This window comes from Aethalodelphis obliquidens, unplaced genomic scaffold (genome assembly GCF_003676395.1).
Source record: "Aethalodelphis obliquidens isolate GAN/ISIS:26980383/991018 unplaced genomic scaffold, ASM367639v1 scaffold2, whole genome shotgun sequence".
NCBI classification, from domain to species: domain Eukaryota; kingdom Metazoa; phylum Chordata; class Mammalia; order Artiodactyla; family Delphinidae; genus Aethalodelphis; species Aethalodelphis obliquidens.
In genome coordinates this window covers 62,443,903-62,467,028 of record NW_020837946.1, presented here as the reverse complement: position 1 = coordinate 62,467,028, position 23,126 = coordinate 62,443,903, and the positions used below count along the sequence as shown (strand labels likewise).

The 23,126-nt window shown below is 38.5% G+C and overlaps 1 protein-coding gene across 1 annotated transcript in view; it reads right to left on the bottom strand.

Moving 5' to 3' along the window:
- The window catches only part of LRP2 (LDL receptor related protein 2), a 197,001-nt gene that overhangs the window by 107,457 nt on the left and 66,418 nt on the right, over nucleotides 1-23,126 (bottom strand). The window contains exons 11-16 of the mRNA XM_027078206.1: nucleotides 22,061-22,230; nucleotides 17,754-17,977; nucleotides 15,652-15,858; nucleotides 12,961-13,163; nucleotides 11,007-11,147; nucleotides 4,690-4,893 (exon numbers count right to left, since the gene is read on the bottom strand). Of these exons, the coding sequence (XP_026934007.1) occupies nucleotides 4,690-4,893; nucleotides 11,007-11,147; nucleotides 12,961-13,163; nucleotides 15,652-15,858; nucleotides 17,754-17,977; nucleotides 22,061-22,230 (1,149 nt within the window). The remainder of the gene's footprint in view (nucleotides 1-4,689; nucleotides 4,894-11,006; nucleotides 11,148-12,960; nucleotides 13,164-15,651; nucleotides 15,859-17,753; nucleotides 17,978-22,060; nucleotides 22,231-23,126) is intronic.

The following is a 23,126-nucleotide window of genomic DNA, read 5'->3' as shown; positions in this document are numbered from 1 at the left end:
AAATGCAGAATAATAAAAGACCGGACTTCGCTGGTGGCGCAGTGGTTAAGGATCTGCCTGCCAATGCAGGGGACACGGGTTCAAGCCCTGGTCCGGGAAGATCCCACATGCCACGGAGCAGCTAAGCCCGTGCGCCACAACTACTGAGCCTGCACCCTAGAGCCCGTGAGCCACAACTACTGAAGCCCGCGCGCCTAGAGTCCGTGCTCCACAACAAAGACAAGCCACCACAGTGAGAAGCCCGTGCACCACAACGAAGAGTAGCCCCCACTCCCCGCAACTAGAGAAAGCCCGCACGCAGCAACGAAGACCCAACGCAGCCAAAAATAAATACACAAATTAAAAAATAAAAATAAATTAAAAAATAAAAGGAGGACCAATGTTGAACACTAGAGATCACAGTTGTGTACAGGACAGGCAAAGAAGAAAAGACGTGTAAGGAACACTAGAAAGAATGGTCAAGAAATAGAAGGAAATTCATGAGTGTGTTGTCAAGGGGGAAAAAGCATTTTAAAGAAGACGACTAAGGCGCCAAAGATAAGGATAAAGTTTATAACAAAGGGACTGGAGGTGACCAGGATAAGGGGTCTCAAGTGACATAGTGTGAAGAGGTGACAAATGTGAAAGTAGGGCCAGGAAAGTGTAGACCAAACTTTTAAGGTGCTTGTTCATGAACTTGAGGAGAGAGGGCTGCAACTAGAGAGGAACGTGGAGTGAAGGGTGGGTTGAAGGTTTTTTAGTATGGGAGAGACTTGAGCATATCTGATGGGGAAAAGTCAGTAGAACAAGAGAAGTTGGAGGAGAGAAGGGATCATTGATGGAGCAAGTTCCCTGAGGGCTTCATTCAGCCCATCTTGACTTCAATTTGATTTCTGACCATTCAGTTTTTGCATATAAACTCATTGACACTTAACCTGCTCACTCGGAAAAACAGGGCAATGTACAAAAATACATCCTTCACCGGAGCACAAGCAGTTTAACCACTAACTATAAGAAACTTTGTAAAGGCAATTTGCTCAGCATGTGGACTTGAAATTGATTTAAAAAAACAAAAAAACCCATGATGAGAATTGCAGTTGCCAAAGCAGAAGGAAGCTGACCTGTGGAAGCATCTACAGGAGACTTAGCCTGTGTGTAGCTCAGCAGACCTAATTCTAGGCCTCAGAAAAGATGCATTCTGGTTCAAAATAACAGATTGACCACTGTGTTTAACTCCTCTTCCTTCCAAACTCCTTTTAATAATGACAGTGAAAGAACAGCAGATGAAAGATTTCCACAGAGTTTGGAAGAGAAAGAGACTTCTCCAAAGTAACTCACTAAGTGAAAGGAGAGACGTGCCGGCAGTGGGGAGCACCAACACCCACACACACAGAGCCTCAGCGTGTCTGCACGCAGAAGCACCGGCTCTGAAAAAGGTAGGGGCAGGACGCTAAGGGGCCTAGTTAAAAGTTGGCATCGGAAGCGACTGGACCCAGAGGTTCCTCTCAGACCCTGAGCATGTATGACACTCCTCTCCGTCTACCTCCTCTAACAGACCAGAGATTTTCTTCTCTGGGGGACCTCAAGCAGAGAGGCTGTGGGCTGAGGACACATTGCACAATGGAGGGCTGGGATCGGCACAGACTGAGCACAGGAGGGTTATATATGTGAACACTGAACTGAACGGGCCTCAGCTCCCTGTCCTCCGTACTGCTCCCCAAACAGAGACTAGCTTCCCCCCTCTTACTCCTCTCACTCCAACAGGGAGAATGGAAGCAGCTACTAAGGAGAAACTGACTATCTCCAGAGAGGATTTTCTGATACTGACATTTGGAAGCTTCCCAACAAAACAGCTGCCTTATCACCAGCTGATGAGGCCTATTCATACCAACAGCCTTCTGATCAGTGTTTCATAGCTTTGCTCTTAATATCAAACAAGGCTCAGAGAAATTTGAAGAAAGCTTCCTTCATGAAGGAGAAAGTTGAAACAAACCAAAAGGAAAAAGGAACCCGAGGAAAATTAATTTTTTAATGTAATTAATATCTTCATAGAATAAGAAAAGATTGAACTTATGAAGCAAGAACAGGCTTTATTTTTAAAAAAGGAATAATCAGAGAGCAAGAAGGGGATCTTCAACATTGAAAATATAAGAGAAATTAAATATTCGATAGAAAGGCTAAAACTAAAATGCCAAAAAGTCTCACAGAAAGTAGAACAAAATGATAGAGATGAAAACCAGGAAAGAAAAGATAAGAAAAAAATAGATGATTAATCTAACATTCTCAAATAGAAAAAGCAGAGGCAAGAAAATTCCCAGAATAGGACAGAAATCTCAAGATGAATGGGATAACCAAAAGATTCTAAAAGTTTCCAGAAAGGAACAAAAACAACCTCCCCCCAAAAAGGTTGTACACACTGAAATGCTACTCTGGATGGCATAGGACTCTCAACACTGGCTACTAGAAGAGAGTGCAGCAATGTCTTCAAATTTCTGAGGTAAAATTGCTTTCATCCTACACCTAGTCAAATGATCAAGTTGGAGGGCAAAATGAAAACACCTTTAGACTCGAAATATGTACCACCAGCTCATTCTTCTTAAGAAGCTACTATAGAATGTGTTTCAGCAAAATAAGGAAATCAGTCTGGAAAGAGAAACAAGTGGCTTGCCAGTAACAGGAAAACCAGCACAGGAAAGTGGCCGAGGGAAATCGGAAGACGAGAGTTGTGTACCAGATCCAATTGAACAGCAGAGGGGGAAAAAATTATAGATTGTTCACATTTGATAGATACATAGATACACAGACAAGCATTTGATAGATCTGTTGGAGCATTTGGGGAAAATATAATAGCTACATAGAAAACTAAGTAAATGAAGATGGAGCAATTGTTAACTGCAGGAAAAAAAAATCAAAATTTGTTCAAGAAATGTTATCATGGAATACTACTTGACTTAGCAGCGAACAAAAATTACAATCTAGCTTTTTAGGGAGAACAGGGGGAGAGGGAGGTTGGTAGAGGGGAATGTAAGAGCTAAATCCCTATCTATAACAATGAAATTAAATGTCTAATATGCAAGTCAAGAAGTAGTACTGCAACAGAGAAGAACAAACCTGACTCCATATTGAATCTATTCCTTTAGCTCTAACCTTTGTGCTCTGTTGCCTGTGCTTAGTCATGCTGGCTGTGCACCTTTTGTAAAGGAACGTTGCCTATGGCCTGAAATACACAGGAGAGCCCATTCTCAAGGCTCTGACCTTTAAAGGTGTATGACTTTTCCATTCACATAGAGATAAAAAGTTGCAGAACAGAGAATAACATTTGTCTTGTTAGTGGTTTATAAGAACACAGTGACCAGATGTACATGGACAGCTGCAAGAACAAAGGATTCCAGCACCAAGAAGTTTGCAACAACCAACCACACCCTCTCCCCTCTTAGTATAAAAGAGGCCTGAATTCTAACTCGGGTAAGATGGTTCTTTGGGACGCTAATGCACCATCTTCTCAGTCTGCTGGCTTTCCGAATAAAGTCGCTATTCCCTGCCCCAACACCTCATCTCTAGATTTACTGGCCTGTCATGCAGCGAGCAGTACAAACTTGGACTCAGTAACAGTATAAGCAAAATATTTAGAAACACGGAGACAAATAATAGAACAAACAGGTAAAAGAATGGTAAGGAATTACCTCTAGCGAGCAGGTCTGAGTTGGGGGCAGGGTGGGGCAGAGCAATAGAGTTTTTCATTGAGAACAGCTTCAATAATAGCTAATATTTACTGAATTTTTACTATTTTCCAGGTATTATTCTAGGTGTTTTACATGTATTAGCCTAAAATTCTCTCAACAACTTTATGAGCTATGTAGTACCTCTATTATTATTATTATTATTATTATTATTATTATTCCTATTTCACAGATTTAGGAAACTGAGGTACAAAGAAAGTAACTTCCCCAAGATTACATAACTAGGAAATGTGAGGAGCCAGGATTCAAAACTAGGCACTTTAGCTCCTGAGCTGGCCCCTCTTAGTTGCTATGTTATACTGGCTACTGATTTGTTTTTCAAACTTCAGGTTTCAACCCATTAGTGGATTCTAAAATCAAAGTACTGGATCAGGCCAACATCCAATAAAGTACCCAAATGGTAAGGTATGACTGACTATAATTTATCTTTCTGTGAGGATTATGAAGATTTTAACAGAATTCCAATCAACTGAAAACTGACAATAAATCCATATTTACATATAATTCATGTCTTTTAAAAATAAATATTATTATTCCAAGCCCAGCATTTACGTGTGCAGCATTCCTATAGGGAGGTCATTCCATTGGCTCAGTCTGGCTGCTTGAATATAGGGAACAGCCTCTAGTTAATTAACCCATTAACAGCTTTCATACATATGACACTCCTATTATGGAGTGTCCATAGGTTAGTATTTGTCAATATTGATATTCTTAATTGTCCAATTACAACAATATTTGTTTTAAAATGCTCTCTCATTTGTAAGTTATTTTGAAAATAAAGGAATTGTTCACTTAAACTTAATTCAAAAGAAAAGCAATAGATTTCTTTTCCCAATCTAAAAGTATTTAGCAAGTTTAGTAAAAGACCCTGCTTAAGAAGTGAATGCAAAGTTTTAGTGAAAAAATTATTAGTATTATTATTGAAGACAGACAAAATATGCAAAAACAAACCCTTTAAACCCCTTCTCACCTGTGCCATCGATCTTTTGCTTACAAATCATGTCTTTTGTTGTATCTGAAAAAAAGATAGCCTTCTCTTGGGCATCAAAATCAATCCCAACAAAGACGGAAGCACCTCCTGTCACTGGAAGGATGACATCTGCCTGGTGAGAGAGGGTGAGCGGGATGCCACGAACAGCCACGTCAGATGAAAAGAACAGAAATCGCTCAGCAGCTGTAGAAAGAGGGACACACACAGTAAGCCACAGCATAGTTCTTGCGTTCTCCCAATTCCAGAGAAATTACTTACACACCCATAAAGTACATGTTATAATTCTGAAAGAAACATAAAAATAAATAAATCTGTAGAAAACATAGTTGGAAATAATGGAAAGAAGGGAAGAAGAAAATACTGTGAAGGCAAAACAATCTTGAATTGAAGTATTACAATCTTACTTTTCCCTGAGAAATTTATCCTTAAGATTTATTTATATAAAACATGGTGTCCCAGCAAGATCCTTTCTGACCCACCTCCTAGAGAAATGGAAATAAAAACAAAAACAAATGGGACCTAATGAAACTTAAAAGCTTTTGCACAGCAAAGGAAACCATAAACAAGAGGAAAAGACAACCCTCAGAATAGGAAAAGATATTTGCAAATGAATCAACTGACAAAGGATTAATATCCAAAATATACAAGCAGCTCATGCAGCTAACTATCAAAAACATAAACAACCCAACCAAAAATGGGCAGAAGACCTAAACAGACATTTCTCCAAAGAAGATATACAGATTGCCAACAAACACATGAAAGGATGCTCAACATCACTAATTATTAGAGAAATGCAAGTCAAAACTACAATGAGGTATCACCTCACACCAGTCAGAATGGCCATCATCAAAAAATCTAGAAACAATAAATGCTGGAGAGCGTGTGGAGAAAAGGGAACCCTCTAGCACTGTTGGTGGGAATGTAAATTGATACAGCCACTATGGAGAACAGTATGGAGATTCCTTAAAAAACTAAAAACAGACCTACCATATGACCCAGCAATCCCACTACTGGGCATATACCCTAAGAAAACCATAATTCAGAAAGAGTCATGTACCACAATGTTCATTGCAGCACTATTTACAATAGCCAGGACATGGAAGCAACCTAAGAGTCCATCAACAGATGAATGGATAAAGAAGATGTGGCACATATATACAATGGAATATTACTCAGCCATAAAAAGAAACAAAATTGAGTTATTTGTAGTGAGGTGGATGGACCTAGAATCTGTCATACAGAGTGAAGTAAGTCAGAAAGAGAAAAACAAATACCGTATGCTAAAAAATGGTTCTGAAGAACCTAGGGGCAGGATAGGAATAAAGATGCAGACATAGAGAATGGACTTAAGGAAACGGGGAGGGGGAAGGGTAAGCTGGAATGAAGTGAGAGAGTGTCATTGACATATATACACTACCAAACGTAAAATAGATAGCTAGTGGGAAGCAGCCGCATAGCACAGGGAGATCAGCTCGGTGCTTTGTGACCGCCTAGAGGGGTGGGATAGGGAGGGTGGGAGGGAGACGTAAGAGGGAAGGGATATGCGGATATATATATACGTATAGCTGATTCACTTTGTTATACAACAGCAACTAACACAACAATGTAAAGCAATTATACTCCAATAAAGATGTTAAAAAAAACCCATAGTGTCCACATGCTTAATTTCTAAATTGGTATTAACTGCATAATAATCCCACCAAAATTCTCGAGTTACATTAACTTTTGTATAGAGATCTATATCAAAAATCCTATTGCAGTTTGGGGGATATTAAGACCAGCAAAAAAGAAGTTTGACAGCCACCAGGTAAGTTCTTTAGAAAGAAATAAAGGAAGGAAAGAAGAAGGGGAGTGGAGGAATGGAGGAAACAGGAAGAAGGAGTGATGTGTAAGATCAAAGAAGGAGACAGTGACAGTATCCCAGGAAATCAAAAAGAAGCACATGGTTTTTTAAACAAGGGTGATTTTTATCTGAATCTAGGGTTACCTACAAAGTGAACAAATTTGTTTGAGTTAAAATAAGAGAATTTACATACTAAGCCAGAAAGAAGCAGCACCATCTAGGGAGTAAGAATTTGCCACAGGCATTAAAAAGGATAGTTATCAAAGGGAACATAAGAGAAACAAATATTGTAGGAGTGCATTTCATCAGCAGCTGAAGCCAAGGCAGTAGCCTATTTTAATTATGAGTAGATGTGCAGGTGACCAAAGAGGAGGACAGGAAGCATTTAGGGTAAGAATGAAACCCAGAGCATAGAGGCAGAAATAAAGAGAAAATCTGAATTGAGGAGTAAACACTAGATGAAGAAATGAGCCACCCAACACTTAGGAGTTTAGTTTGGAATACAGCAGTAAAGCCAGGTGGGATCAAGATGTGATTACTTGACTTAGGCAAAATTGCTGAGCTATGAGAGGTCAATAAAAGTGATGGGAAGTGCTCCCCATTAGAGTTAAGACTAACATCTAAAGTGGAAAAGATATACACATGGTAGAGAAAAGAACTCAAAATTAAATCCTACAGAATTTCAAGAGCATAGTTTGAAAAAGAGACAGAGCTGGTACTTTGAAAATATAAACAAAATTGATAAACCATTAGCCAGACTCATCAAGAAAAAAAGGGAGAAGACTCAAATTAATAGAATAAGAAATGAAAAAGGAGAAGTAACAACTGACACTACAGAAATACAAAGGATCATGAGACATTACTACAAGCAACTATATGCCAATAAAATGGACAACCTGGAAGAAATGGACAAATTTTTAGATATGCACAACCTTCTGAGACTGAATCAGGAAGAAATAGAAAATATGAACAGACCAATCACAAGCACTGAAATTGAGACTGTGATTTAAAATCTTCCAACAAACAAAGCCCAGGACCCGATGGCTTCACAGGCGAATTCTATCAAATATTTAGAGAAGAGCTAACACCTATCCTTCTCAAACTCTTCCAAAATATAGCAGAGGCAGGAACACTCCCAAACTCATTCTACGAGGCCACCATCACCCTGATACCAACACCAGACAAAAATGTCACAAAGAAAGAAAACTACAGGCCAATATCACTGATGAACATAGATGCAAAGATCCTCAACAAAATACTAGCAAACAGAATCCAACAGCACATTAAACGGATCATACACCATGGTCAAGTGGGGTTTATCCCAGGAATGCAAGGATTCTTCAATATATGCAAATCAATCAATGTGATACACCATATTAACAAACTGAAGAATAAAAACCATATGATCATCTCAATAGATGCAGAAAAAGCTTTTGACAAAATTCAACACCCATTTATGATTAAAACCCTCCAGAAAGTAGGCATAGACTACTTTATTATGTTGAGGAACTTACCTCAACATAATAAAGGCCATATATGACAAATCCACAGCCAACATCCTCCTCAATGGTGAAAAACTGAAACCATTTCCTCTAAGATCAGGAAGAAGACAAGGTTGTCCACTCTCACCACTATTATTCAACATAGTTTTGGAAGTTTTAGCCACAGCAATCAGAGAAGAAAAAGAAATAAAAGGAATCCAAATCAGAAAAGAAGAAGTAAAGCTGTCACTGTTTGCAGATGACATGATACTATACATAGAGAATCCTAAAGAGGCTACCAGAAAACTACTAGAGCTAATCAATGAATTTGGTAAAGTAGTAGGATACAAAATTAATGCACAGAAATCTCTGGCATTCCTATACACTAATGATGAAAAATCTGAAAGTGAAATCAAGAAAACACTCCCATTTACCACTGCAACAAAAAGAATAAAATATCTAGGAATAAACCTACATAAGGAGACAAAAGACCTGTATGCAGAAAACTATCAGACATTGATGAAAGAAATTAAAGATGATACAAATAGATGGAGAGATATACCATGTTCTTGGATTGGAAGAATCAACATTGTGAAAATGACTCTGCTACCGAAAGCAATCTACAGATTCAATGCAATCCCTATCAAACCACCACTGGCATTTTTCACAGAACTAGAACAAAAAATTTCACAATTTGTATGAAACACAAAAGACCCTGAATAGCCAAATCAATCTAGAGAACAAAAAACGGAGCTGGAGGAATCAGGCTCCCTGACTTCAGACTATACTACAAGGTACAGTAATCAAGACAGTATGGGGCTTCCCTGGTGGCTCAGTGGTTAAGAATCTGCCTGCCAATGCCGGAGACACGGGTTCGAGCCCTGGTCTGGGAAGATCCCACATGCCACGGAGCAACTAAGCCTGTGCACCACAACTACTGAGCCTGTGCTCTAGAGCCCGTGAGCCACAACTACTGAGCCTGTGTGCCACAACTACTGAACCCCATGCGGCTAGAGCCTGTGATCTGCAACAAGAGAAGCCACCACAATGAGAAGCCTGTGCACCACAATGAAGAGTAGCCCCTGCTCGCTGCATCCAGAGAAAAGCCCACGTGCAGCAATGAAGACACAACACAGCCAAAAATAAAAAATAAATTAATTAATTTAAAAAAAGATGGTATGGTACTGGCACAAAAACAGAAATATAGATCAATGCAACCGGATAGAAAGCCCAGCGATAAACCCATGCACATATGGTCACCTTATCTTTGATAAAGGAGGCAAGAATATACAGTGGAGAAAAGACAGCCTCTTCAATAAGTGGTGCTGGGAAAACTGGACAGCTACATGTAAAAGAATGAAATTAGAACACTCCCTAACACCATACACAAAAATAAACTCAAAATGGATTAAAGACCTAAATGTAAGGGCAGACACCATCCAACTCTTAGAGGAAAACATAGGCAGAACACTCTATGACATACATCACAGCAAGATCCTTTTTGACCCACCTCCTAGAGAAATGGAAATAAAAACAAAAATAAACAAATGGGACCTAATGAAACTTCAAAGCTTTTGCACAGCAAAGGAAACCATAAACAAGAGGAAAAGACAACCCTCAGAATGGGAGAAAATATTTGCAAATGAAGCAACTGGCAAAGGATTATCTCCAAATTTATAAGCAGCTCATGCAGCTCAATATCAAAAAAACAAACAACCCAATCCAAAAATGGGCAGAAGACCTAAATAGACGTTTCCCCAAAGAAGATATACAGTTGCCAATAAACACACGAAAGAATGCTCAACGTCATTAATCATTAGAGAAATGCAAATCAAAACTACAGTGAGATATCATCTCACACCAGTCAGAATGGCCATCATCAAAAACTCTAGAAACAATAAATGCTGGAGAGCGTGTGGAGAAAAGGGAACCCTCTAGCACTGTTGGGAATTTAAAGTGATACAGCCACTATGGAGAATAGTATGGAGGTTCCTTAAGCAACTGAAAATAGAACTATCATACGACCCAGCAATCCCACTACTGGGCATATACCCTAAGAAAACCATAATTCAGAAAGAGTCATGTACCACAATGTTCACTGCAGCTCTATTTACAATAGCCAGGACATGGAAGCAACCTAAGTGTCCATCAACAGATGAATGGATAAAGAAGATGTGGCACATATATACAATGGAATATTACTCAGCCATAAGAAGAAACGAAATTGAGTTATTTGTAGTGAGGTAGATGGACCTAGAGTCTGTCATACAGAGTGATGTAAGTCAGAAAGAGAAAAACAAATACCGTATGCTAACACATATATATGGAATCTAAAAAAAAAAAAAAATGGTCATGAAGAACCTAGGGGCAGGACGGGAATAAAGACGCAGACCTACTAGAGAATGGACTTGGGGATATAGTGAGGGGGAAGGGTAAGCTGGGACAAAGTGAGAGAGTGGCATGGACATATATACACTACCAAATGTAAAATAGATAGCTAGCGGGAAGCAGCCACATAGCACAGGGAGATCAACTCGGTGCTCTGTGACCACCTAGCGGGGTGGGATAGGCTGGGTGGGAGGGAGGGAAACACCAGAGGGAGGAGATATGGGGATATATGTATATGTATAGCTGATTTACTTTGTTATAAAGCAGAAACCAACATACCATTGTAAAGCAGTTATACTCCAATAAAGATGTTAAAAAAAATTAAAAAGAGACAGAGATTTCAGGAAGGAAATAAAGGGAAAGGGGAGCCCAAAGAAACCCTAGATGTGTCCCAAAGGACAGAAATTTACATCTTCAAACACAGCTCTTTGTACAAAGGGAAAGGTGCCTACCAAGGAAGATGCCCGTGGGCTACCAAAAGCTTATTTCCTGTGAAGAAGTGCTACAGGGAGCTGGCCCAGTCCAAGAGCAGCACATACCCCTGTGCTGACCGTCAGAAAGACAGTCCAAAAGTGATTTCTTACCAACGCAGTGGTAGTCATCCATATCCGGAATGTAGCCGAGCCTGCACTTGCAACGGTAGCCCAAACCACCATTAAATGTTCTGTGGCTGAGGACACAGATGTGTTGACAGCCCCCATTGTTATCTGCACATGGATTGCTAGCTGGAGGGGAAAATGCACATGGTTAAATCTCAATTAGAAATGCATATGTATCCAAGACATGCGAAGCCATTTTGAGACCTGTGGTGAAATGGGTTTGAAACTCCTTGGAGACATCATTACTGGTTGCTACTGAATACATCCACATTTAGCTGCTCCCAATGTCATCGTTGCTCTCGAATCTACTCTCAAACTGATGGTGGCAAAAAAAAAAAAGACAAGATTCCTGCAACTGGATAACCTTGGGGGATCTTTTCCCCCCATAACTGTAACATACTCTGTCTGCTAGCCTCAGTGACTAAAATATAACTGCCCCCCAAATAACCTTAGTATTATTTTTTACCATTCAAAAAATAGAGTAAATAACTATAACTCACTGGATGCTTATTTTGTAGGACAACTTAACAATCAATGCCTCTACGAGGTAAATATTATCGCAATTTTACAAAAAAGGAAACCAAAGTTCCAAAAGGTGAGACAACTTGCTCAAGATTATTCGGTGGTTAAATAGCTAAACTAGAATTCAAATCCAGATCTCATTCCAAAACCCTGCATGTCCGAAACACAAACCAGTTTATACTTCCAAAAACCATTCTCAAAGCAGTGACATCAGGAAGTTCACTGTACACAAGGCTGTCAGAGCTAAAAATGTCTGCTTTTGAAATTGTCTTCTTAGCCTTTGAGTTATTCTTTAAAATAGTCTCTTCACCTTCTCGGGTAGATTAATTTTGAGAAACACAGGCAGGTATAATTCTGAAGCAAATAATAGAAATAATTTAGATAATAAAACTGGGTAATATTTTTGGTCAAGGGCAGATGTGAATTTAGTAGCTCATGAACTGATTATTCCAAATAGGTATTTTCTAATACAGTATATACTTTCAGGTACAGTATATATTTTCCAATGAAGTATTTGTTTCCTAGGATGACGACATTGAAGGGTAGTCATCTGAATCTATCAGTTTAGTGGTTGGTTGGTTTGAGTTTTTTTAATCAACCTAATTACTTTATAGTCTCTCTCCATCCTAGCCAGACCTATCACTTAGCATTACAGTTTTAAAGTGAAATCTGTCTTTCTCTGAATTACTGTTCACTGATATTAAGCTTTCTTCCAATGTAGTCTATTTTATTGTGTTTCTTTTCTTTGATGCATGAGCAAATACAGAAGGGAGCTGTGTACACAGTCTAAACAGTCACGTCAATTTAAAACCTTGAAACAAACAAAACTTACTGTAAAACAACATAAGTAAAACGTAAGTACTATAAAATAACATTCAGTGTCTGAATCAAAATATTTCTTTTCTTTGATAAGTGACCAGCCTGAGAGATAACCAAACCCAGCTGACCTATGACAGAAACAATGCAAACCAAACAACAGGTGTCATAAATATACAACAGAGAAGAAGGGAAAAAAAAGCTCTGACACTACCTAAAATGACCATTTAGTCAAGTTTCCTCGACTGCAGTATTAGAAGTTTGAATTGGGAGATTCCTCCCGTAGAATAAGGATGGGTATTTTAGTTTGCTTTGTTTGCTGCTCTTTCTCCAGCCTGTAGACAGGATCTGGTATACTGCAGGTGCGAATAAATATCTGTTAAATACACCTCTAAGTTCTTTGTAGATTGGGCATTTTAACTCTGAAATACATCAAGTTCTCCAGAATGCCAACAATCTGCAAAGCCAATTTCAGAGGGTTGAACTCTCTAGATAACCCATCATATATCTCAGAATGCCACCCAAATCTCATGAGAACCTTGAGAAAACCTTTCTACCAAGGCCAGTACCAAGCATGGTTTCCCACTGCTGAGGGGCCTACCATAGGGCTGCCTGAGGGCATGGTAAACAGTCACTCCAAAAGGCCTCAGGGAAGACCGGTAGTACAGTTGTGGGTCAGTCTCCGTGAACTTGTTTGCCTTCATTACAGCCATCTTTGTCCAATCGGTAAAGAACACATGATCTTCAAACAAACTTATTGCAAAGGGATGAGGAATGTTTGAGCCTCCATGAATTACTGTCTTCCTGTTACAAAAGATATATAGCATACAATTTTGATTAAAGGTGGAATTAGTTCCAAAAAAACAAAAGGTGGAATTAGTTCACGTAAATGCTTAAAAAGCTAAAAACTTTCTTGCTACAAATATAGAAATATATAGTCAAGATACATTTTAAGATGCAGGTGTATTTCTGTCTATAACATTTTAAGACGCAGGTGTATTTCTGTCTATACTCGCTAGAAGGATTTTCCTATTGTCTCTTCGAAAAGAGCCTTGGCACTTAAATTCCAGTCTCCGCCTTTGCTTGTTCTAGATCTTTTGAAAAATTACTGTTTTCCCACCTGCTCTTCATTCTTTTAAGGTTGCTCCACATATAAAAGGTCTAAGATGTGAAATATCATTTTGACATTTGTAGGGGAAAGAGTGTAACAAGGGACTGGAAGTCTGGTAGACAACTTCAACACTTACTCCACGCTGCACCACTGACCATTTCTCAGCAATTAGGGAGCAAGACAGTGAGCTGGAGAATTCAACCCACAGCAAACACACAGACTCATTCCTGATGTCACTCCAGGGAGGGGAAAAAGCAGGGCTACCACTGGTATGCCTCTGCCTGACGAAACCGTCAGCTGAGCATATTTGTAGTGGAGGCAGAGTGCCCAGAGCCACTAAAATGGAAGACAACACAGGTAAGAGGTGCTAGGCAAGGGGAAGAAATCAATACTGCTGCCATGACTGCATCTACAGAAACAGTAATTCACTGAGGCCACATAAGTAAAGTGAGGTAGAGGACGGTACGTGAACAAACCTCTTTTCTTTTGGCATAGGAGAAAGACCTCAAAGAAAAATCTCAGCAGCCCTGAAAAACTAAAGAGCACAATAGAGCTTTAAGAAAAGACTTGAAGATACTAACCCTGGGAATCACACTGCACGTGAAAAAAACAAAGAAACCCAAGATGGCAAGTGAGTGCAAACTTTGAAACACTCAATAGTGACATGGTACATTAAAATTAATGGGCTTTTTTTTTTCATTTAGCAAATTCCAGAAGTCTAGAAGACTTCCCTGGTGGCACAGTGGTTAAGAATCCGCCTGCCAATGCAGGGGACACGGGTTTGATCCCTGGTGCAGGAAGATCCCACATGCCGCGGAGCAACTGAGCCCATGTGCCACAACTGCTGAGCCTGTGTGCCACGACTACTGAAGCCCGCAAGCCTAGAGCCCGTGCTCTGCAACAAGAGAAGCCACCGCAATGAGAAGCCCACGAACCACAACAAAGAAGTAGCCCCCGCTCGCCACAACTAGAGAAAGCCCGCACACAGCAATGAAGACACAAAGCAGCCAAAAAAAAATAATAATAATAATAAATTCCATAAATCTAAATGCCACCTGCTGGTAAAGCAAGAGGCAATGACTTTATGATTTTAGCTGTACTCGTGAGTTCTAGTACCTCCTCCATGTTTCTCCAAGCCAGCAAACCACTCGAATCTTTCTGAAATTCCATTGATTTTTATGTTTTACTTTAACCATAGCATAAAAATATTTAGACTATAAAATTAATGCCAAAACAACCGTGAAAGTGAAAAAAAATTAGGCAATTTCTCAATTGTTTTTATGACTTATATGATTATTTTTTCATTAAATTAATTCCTATCCTCACTATGGGAACCAGTTTCAGTGACAATACGTCATAGCCTTAATACCCAATCACTTCATTTAACCAAGTAGAGATTGTTCTAAGACTATAAAATCCAGTGGCAAACTGTGATACCATCCTTACAAAATAGAGACAAAGGAGAAACCAAAACTAGAATATTCTTTTCATTGAGAAAACAATAAAATCACATCATTTGGAAAAATCAAATTGGCTAGAGTAATTTTTCTTGGTCAAAATTTAAAGACCATGTTTTAACCAGTTTTTGAAAATACCAAAAGAAGAGGATCTAAAATAGGTAACAATTTAATTAATTTACGGTGAGCTCTAATCCGACTAAGATGAAGGAAAAAGGCATGCCATACTCTGTGTTCAAATATTGTTTAAATGTCTTTGAAGTGTATCAGGTAAAGTCAGAATTTCTCATTAAGATTTGAAATATATATAAGAGCAGTATAAAACCCAATTAATTCCCACCAGATAATGTTAAAAAAAACTTATTTACTGGAGGGAAGATAGAAAGCTAAAAGATAAAGTGATCTTTGGAAACAAACCATAAGGGACCCAAACAAATAAATGGACTCGGAAGTTAATGAAAATAATGTGCTTCATCTGGGAGTGAGAGAGGGCTTGGAGAAGAGAAATCAAAGAACAAATGCTGTAGGTAATATTTAATGAGTGTTAATATGGAACACAAGCTAAAACTCAGAGCAGGTCACAACGTGCAATGTCAACACAAAGATCATTCAAGTTACGTCAACCAACAAAGCAATCTTTTAATTCTAGTCCTTCAGTTTCTCTCTCCATAAATTTTATATATTTCCCCAAAACTTATAAAGATATAAAAAAAATACTTCTTACCTTTGAATTCCATCATAAGTTACAGTCTCAATGTAATCAAACCGGGAGTCAACCCAGTAAACACGCTTTGATACCAAATCCAGGGTTATCCCAGCAGGCCATCCCAGCTTTCTTGTCACCAAGTCTTTACGGTTAGAGCCATCCATGAAAGCCCTTTCTATCTTAGGTGTCCCAGAAAAGCTCTGCCAGTCTGAGAAAAATAAATAACTACAAAAGAAAACCAAAAGATGAAAGAAATCAGTTATTTTACAAGTTTACCTAGAAAATATTTTTTGAGATTGTATGTTTGGATCAATGGCAATTTCCTCTAGCTGATTAGAGAACCATGGGGGTTTAAAACAATAGAGAAATTTTAAAGTATTAAAAATCAGAAATTGTGAGGGCCAATCAGGAGAGTCAACAACTCCAAATAGCAACTATTAAAAGGCACTAACTGTCAGGCAAAAAAAAAAAAAAAAAAAAAATGCATATCTACCTTCTTAACTTCTTAATATTCTCCCCTGATCCCTGGCTCCATCCTTCACTTCTCTTTTTTACAGCCAGCAAAAAGGCTGTAAAAAAGAAAAAACTATCAAGCCATTTCCCTCCTTAATATCTCATTCTAAGGCATAGTCTAGAGAACATATACATCATTTTCAAGGAAGGACAGCTGAAATCATGAAATAGAAATGAATAATCACCATTCACCAACACTTAAGTAGCCTCAAGTTCATCCAAGGCTCCTAAGACCCAACTGTGAAAATCTAGGAGAAAGCTAGTCTCCCATAACTGGCCTCAAATGTGAAGATCAGGAAAATTTTAATTTACACCTGGAGAAAAGTAAGCATTATCACTCTTGCTGGACTGATTCACAGTTGAACAACTTGTGATGAGGTGTTAACACTGACATCTCAACCCCAGTCTCTAACAAGAAATCACTAAAAGGGATAGATCTGATAGGGGATAGAGTAGGGTAATCAAATAGTTAGCTTAGAAACCACATTAGGGGATTGCAGATAGAGAGGGAACTTTAGGGGGCTTTGGGAGACCACAGTAAGTTAATGATCACTCAAGAAAGTAATGGAAAAGTCCTGAAACAATGTGGGCTTGCTTGACTCATAAAGCAGAGCAAGTCACTTAGCATCAAAGCCAGGCTGGCTTGCTTAACAACAAAACCGAGTCAACTTGCTTACCAACAAAACCATGCAACAGAAGCATGAGACACGCCCCAAAACAATAAAACAACAGTGGAAAATAAGATCTACAATCTGCCCAGTGATGTCAACAAGTTAATGACCCCTAGGACATTCTCTTTGCACACATGCAAAAACAATAACTTATGGAAAGGTGATATTTCAAAGTGAAAGACCCTCATTGTACTGAGACCTGAAATAATTTCTCCATAGTGCTGTGACAGTCCCAGAGACACCATGTAGGTTCAAAAACTCCCCCGCCCAACGTATAGGAGGAGTTAATGATGGAAGACTCAAAGAATGAAAAAGAAGGTGGTCTTCTCCCCCTCCCCTCTCTTCCTTTGATTATAAAAATGTAACCCGCTAAGTGCTCGGGGCAACACAACACTCGCCTGCCCGCTTGTAAGCCTCACAAGCATCCTATTCTGATAAATCACTTCTTACGTATCATTTTGCCTCTCGCTGAATTCTCTCTGCGCTGAGACGTAAAGAATATTCAGAGTCCCTCGCAACGCCACCTAGTGGTTTCAGATCTATCCCCTCTTTAAAACAACTTTACAACTTACGTTAGAGTGATCATGTTAATAATGGTTTAGCTGTGACAATACTATTCAAGTCAGAAAACAGAATCCAATTTCTCAGCCAGGAGAATGTGGCAAACACTAAGAATAAAACTCATACCCCCAAAATATCACATATTTTTAGGACACCAGTAGGTGTGTTTGGACTGCATATCCTCAAATTGGATTATATCTAGCCAACTCCTTTAAAGCTTCTATGAAAAGAGATATGAAATAAACATGGATTCTAGAGTACAGAACCTAAAAGAAGTCAGGATTAACCTTCAATTATGCCAATGGATGTTTTGTGTACAGGGGGAGAAATAAAACTCCAAAAATGCTGGAATCAGTATGTTTTCACATAACTTACCCAACAGTTGGGTCCACGGCAATTCCTCTAGGATGTCCCAAATGTTCACTTATAATGGTAATCCGTTGGCTTCCATCCAAATTTACCATATCTATGCAGTTGACATTGGTCTCTACAACATAAAGTTTATTATTTACCCAGTCCACAGCCAGATTCTCTGGGTCTTCAACAGAAACATTGAGAACTTCTTGGATATCTAAACCATTAATGTCAACTGAAAAAACCTGAAAGAAAAACCAAAATTATTACACTTCTTAAGCATAATTCACTGGGAGCAGTTTTCCTATACTTCATTCCAGGGACCTATCTTTGTTGCACAAATCAGTCATTTGGATTTAAAAAAAAAAGAATTCATATATGGCCTTTCTTATGTTGAGGTAGTTTCCCTCTATGCCCATTTTCTGGAGAGTTTTTATCATAAATGGGTGTTGAATTTTGTCAAAAGCTTTCTCTGCACCTGTTGAGGTGATCATATGGTTTTTCTTCTTCAATTTGTTAATATGGTGTATCACATGGATTCATTTGCGTATATTGAAGAATCCTTGCATTCCTGGAATAAACCCCACTTGATCACGGTGTACAATCCTTTTAATGTGCTGTTGGATTCTGTTTGCTAGTATTTTGTTCAGGATTTTTGCATCTATGTTCATCAGTGATATTGGTCTATAATTTTCTTTTTTTGTGATGTCTTTTTCTGGTTTTGGTATCAGGGTGATCATGGCTTCATACAATGAATTTGGGAGTGTTTCTCCCTCTGCAATTTTTTGGAAGAGTTTGAGATGGATCAGTGTTAGCTCTTCTCTAAATGTTTGATAGAATTCTCCTGTGAAGCCATGTGGTCCTGGACTTTTGTTTGTTGGAAGATTTTTAATTATGGTTTCAATTTCATTACCTGTGATAGGTCTGTTTATTTATTTTGTGATTCTTCCTGGCTCAGTCTTGGAAAATTGCACCTTTCCAAGAATTTGTCCATTTCTTTGTGGTTGTCCATTTTATTGGCATATAGTTGTTTGTAGTAGTCTCATAATCTTTTGTATTTCTGCGGTGTCAGTTGTGATTTCTCCTTTTTCATTTCTAATTTTATTGATGTGCATCCTCTCCCTTTCTTCCTTGATGAGTCTGGCTAAGGGTTTATCAATTTTGTTTATCTTCTCAAAGAACCAGCTTTTAGTTTTATTGATCTTTGCTATTGTTTTCTTCGTTTCTATTTATTTCTGCTCTGATCTTTATGATTTCTTTCCTTCTACTGACTTTGGGTTTTGTTTGTTCTTCTTTCTCTAGTTGTTTTAAGTGTAGGGTCAGATTGTTTATTTGAGATTTTTCTTGTTTCTTGAGGTGAGATTAAATTGCTGTAAGCTTCCTCCTTAGAACTGCTTTTGCTGCGTCCCATAGGTTTTGGGTCGTCGTGTTTTCATTGTCATTTGTTTCTATTTATTTTTTTATTTCTTCTTTGATTTCTTCAGTGATCTCTTGGTGATTTAGTAGCACACTGTTTAGCCTCCACGTGTTTGTGTTTTTTACAGTTTTTTTCCTGTAACTGATTTCCAATCTCATAGCGTTGTGGTCAGAGAAGATGCTTGATACAATTTCAATTTTCTTAAATTTTCCGAGGCTTGATTTGTGACCCAAGATGGAATCTATCCTGGAGAATGTTCCGTGTGCACTTGAGAAGAAAGTGTATTCTTCCACTTTTGGGTGGAATGTTCTAAAAATATCAGTTAAGTCTATCTGGTCTATTGTGTCATTTAAAGCTTGTGTTTCCTTATTTACTTTCTGTTTGGATGATCTGTCCATTGGTGTAAGTGGGGTGTTAAAGTCCCCTACTATTATTGTGTTACTGTCAATTTTCCCTTTCACAGTTGTTAGCATTTGCCTTATGTATTGAGGTGTTCCTATGTTGGGTGCATAAACATTTATAATTGTTATATCTTCTTCTTGGATTGATCCCTTGATCATTATGTAGTGTCCCTCCTTATCTCTTGTAACAGTCTTTATTTTAAAGTCTATTTTATCTGATACGAGTATTGCTACTCCAGCTTTCTTTTGATTTCCATTTTCATGGAATATTTTTTTCCATCCCTTCACTTTCAGTCTGTATGTGTCCCTAGGTCTGAAGTCGGTCTGTTGTAGACAGCATACATATGGGTCTTGTTTTTGTATCCATTCAGCCAGTCTGTGGAGCTCAATATCAAAAAAACAAACAATCCAATTTAAAAATGGGTGGAAGAGGGCTTCCCTGGTGGTGCAGTGGTTGAGAGTCCGCCTGCCGATGCAGGGGACACGGGTTTGTGCCCCGGTCCGGGAGGATCCCACGTGCCACGGAGCGGTTGGGCCCGTGAGCCATGGCCGCTGAGCCTGTGCGTCCGGAGCCTGTGCTCCGCAACGGGAGAGGCCACAACGGTGAGAGGCCCGCGTACCGCAAAAAAAAAAAAAAAAATGGGTGGAAGAACTAAATAGACATTTCACCAAGGAAGACATACAGATGGCCAAGAGGCACATGAAAAGATGCACAACATCACTAATTATTAGAGAAATGCAAATCAAAACTGCAATGAGGTATCACCTCATGCCAGTCAGAATGGCCATTATCAAAAAAGCTAGAAACAGTAAATGCTGGAAAGGGTGTGGTGAAAAGGGAACCCTCCTGCACTGCTGGTGGGAATGTAAATTGATACAACCACTATGGAAAAGAGTACGGAGGTTCCTTAGAAAACTAAAAATAGAACTACCATATGACCCAGCAATCCCACTACTGGGCATATACCCTGAGAAAACCATAATTCAAAACGAGACATGTATCACAATGTTCATTGCAGCTCTATTTACAATAGCCAGGACATGGAAGCAACCTAAGTGTCCATCGACAGATGAATGGATAAAGAAGATGTGGCTCATATATACAATGGAATATTACTCAGCCATAAAAAGAAACGTAATTGAGTTATTTGTAGTGAGGTGGATGGACCTAGAGTCTGTCATGCAGAGTGAAGTAAGTCAAAAAGAGAAAAACAAATACTCTATGCTAACACATATATATGGAATCCAAAAAAAAAAACTAAAAAATGGTACTGATGAACCTAGTTGCATGGCAGGAGTAAAGATGTAGACATAGAGAATGGACTTGAGGACACGGGGTGGGAGGGGGAAGCTGGGGCGAAGTGAGAGTGGCATGGACATATATACACTACCGAATATAAAATAGTTAGCTAGTGGGAAGCAGCAGCATAGCACAGGGAGATCAGCTCGGTGCTTTGCGATGACCTAGAGGGGTGGGATAGGGAGGATGGGAGGGAAACTCAGGAGGGAGGGGATATGGGGACATATGTATGCATATGGCTGATTCACTTTGATGTACAACAGAAACTAACACAGTATTGTGAAGCAATTATACTCCAATAAAGATCTATTAAAAAAAAAAAAAGAATTCACTGGAGACTTGTTATTTTACATCACGGGTTACTGGGGGCAGGGAGTTTCTTTGAAAGCATATGAGGCATATATAAAAAGTTGGGTTTACAAAAAAAAGCCTGCATTTCTAATTCTTCGTAGTTAGAGAAAGTTTAATTCAATGTGGATTTCTTGGTGGAGAAGGTGGTAGTGGTTTGTTTTGATTTCTAGCTGTCATTAAATCAGATCTGCTTATAATCCGAAGTCTCAACTTTAGAAATTTTATGCAAATTATCAGTTAATTGAATTAAAATTTTATTAATGGTACAAGGAAATGTAAGGGAAGAAATAAAACTCCATAACTCTTTAGGAGTCTCTAAAATTTATGTTTTAACAATCTCCGTTGCATTACTCAAAGTTGAAATCAGATCCATCACACTTTCCAAATAAGAGAGCATAATGAAATTTTGGCTGTTAAACAAAATACTGTCAATATTTGTTACCCAATCCTCAATTACTGTTCCATTTAGAAGATGCAGGTAAAAATCTGATTTTTATCATACAGGAAAGCAGAATACTTTTTACATTTTAAATGATCAAGTTTCAAAAATTACTACCAAATATCTACCCAGTTTTGAAAGAATGTCTACTATTTCTTTTAATTAGGCTTTTGGACTCCATTTCGAATAAAATTAAAAGTTGCTCAAGGCTAATCCATATAATAGAGTGCTTTGTTTAATAGGTCACATGTAATACTATAGCTGTAAAAGGTGCTGATTAACATAAAATATCTCAAGGGCCTTTTTTGTTAGAAAACAAAGGAACTTTCCCCTCTACTCCCCTAAAAATGAAAAGCTATCAACACTTTGTGCTTGGAGTTCTATCAGCGCCCAAGCTACACTCCAGAAATTTCTATTTACCTTATCTTGCACAATGTCAGTCCAAAAGACTCTGTGTAGGTGATAGTGAAAATCCACACCCACAGCCGATCCACGATGTTGAGATTCTACCAGGATCTCAAAGGTGTTTCCATGAATATCACCCCTTAGCAAATCCCGACCATTGGAGAAGATCACAGAGGCCTCACCAACTAAATGTGAAGAAGGAAGGCATTATCAGTCTTTCAAGTGAACAAAGATGATGAAGCAACTTACAACTATGTTTTCTTATTTGGTTTTAAACCTTCTGAGGCACACATATGTCATTCTATCCATTTTCCAGATGGGCAAATTGAGGCACAAAGAGGCTTAATGAAATGTCCAAAATCACAGTAAGTTAGGAACAGAGTCTGCCAAGAACTCGAATGTCCTGATTGCTAGTTCAATGACACTGAGGTATCATCGAGAATCTTTGATGATGTGGGCACCTTACCCCAGGTGCAACCTTAGATTGTGTAAAACACAAAACACATTTTAAGGATTAGTGGGAAACCACTCTGTGAAAAACATGGCAATGGTGGATCCAAATTTGCTATACTCGTATACTCACAAGAATGCAAAATGAATAAGGTTATTCACTGAAGTCTTGTTTGCAATATCAGAGGGTAAGAAATAATATAAAAGTCCATAAGTAAAGGACTAGTTAAATAAATTATATACAACCAAAAAAATGGATTTTGCCACTATTAAAAAAATACTGTACACCTGAAACACTGGAAATCAACTATAATGCAATTTAAAAATACAACAAAATTTTTTAAAAAATGAAAAAAAGCTGTCTGTGTTGATATGGAAAGCCATTGAAAATATAGTATGCAACATTAGGAAGATGAAGAACTGTATGTATAGTTTACCACCATATATGTAAAAATAGGGTTGTGTCTATATTTGTATATTCTTATTTATGCATTTAACAATCTCTAGGATTAAAATAAACAGTGATTATCCATAGGAGAGGAGAAGTGGGAAACTAGGCAGAGGGGAACAGAGATGGTGGGGGGATGTCATATATCTTCTAAATAATTTTAGATTTTTGAAAATGAGTAAA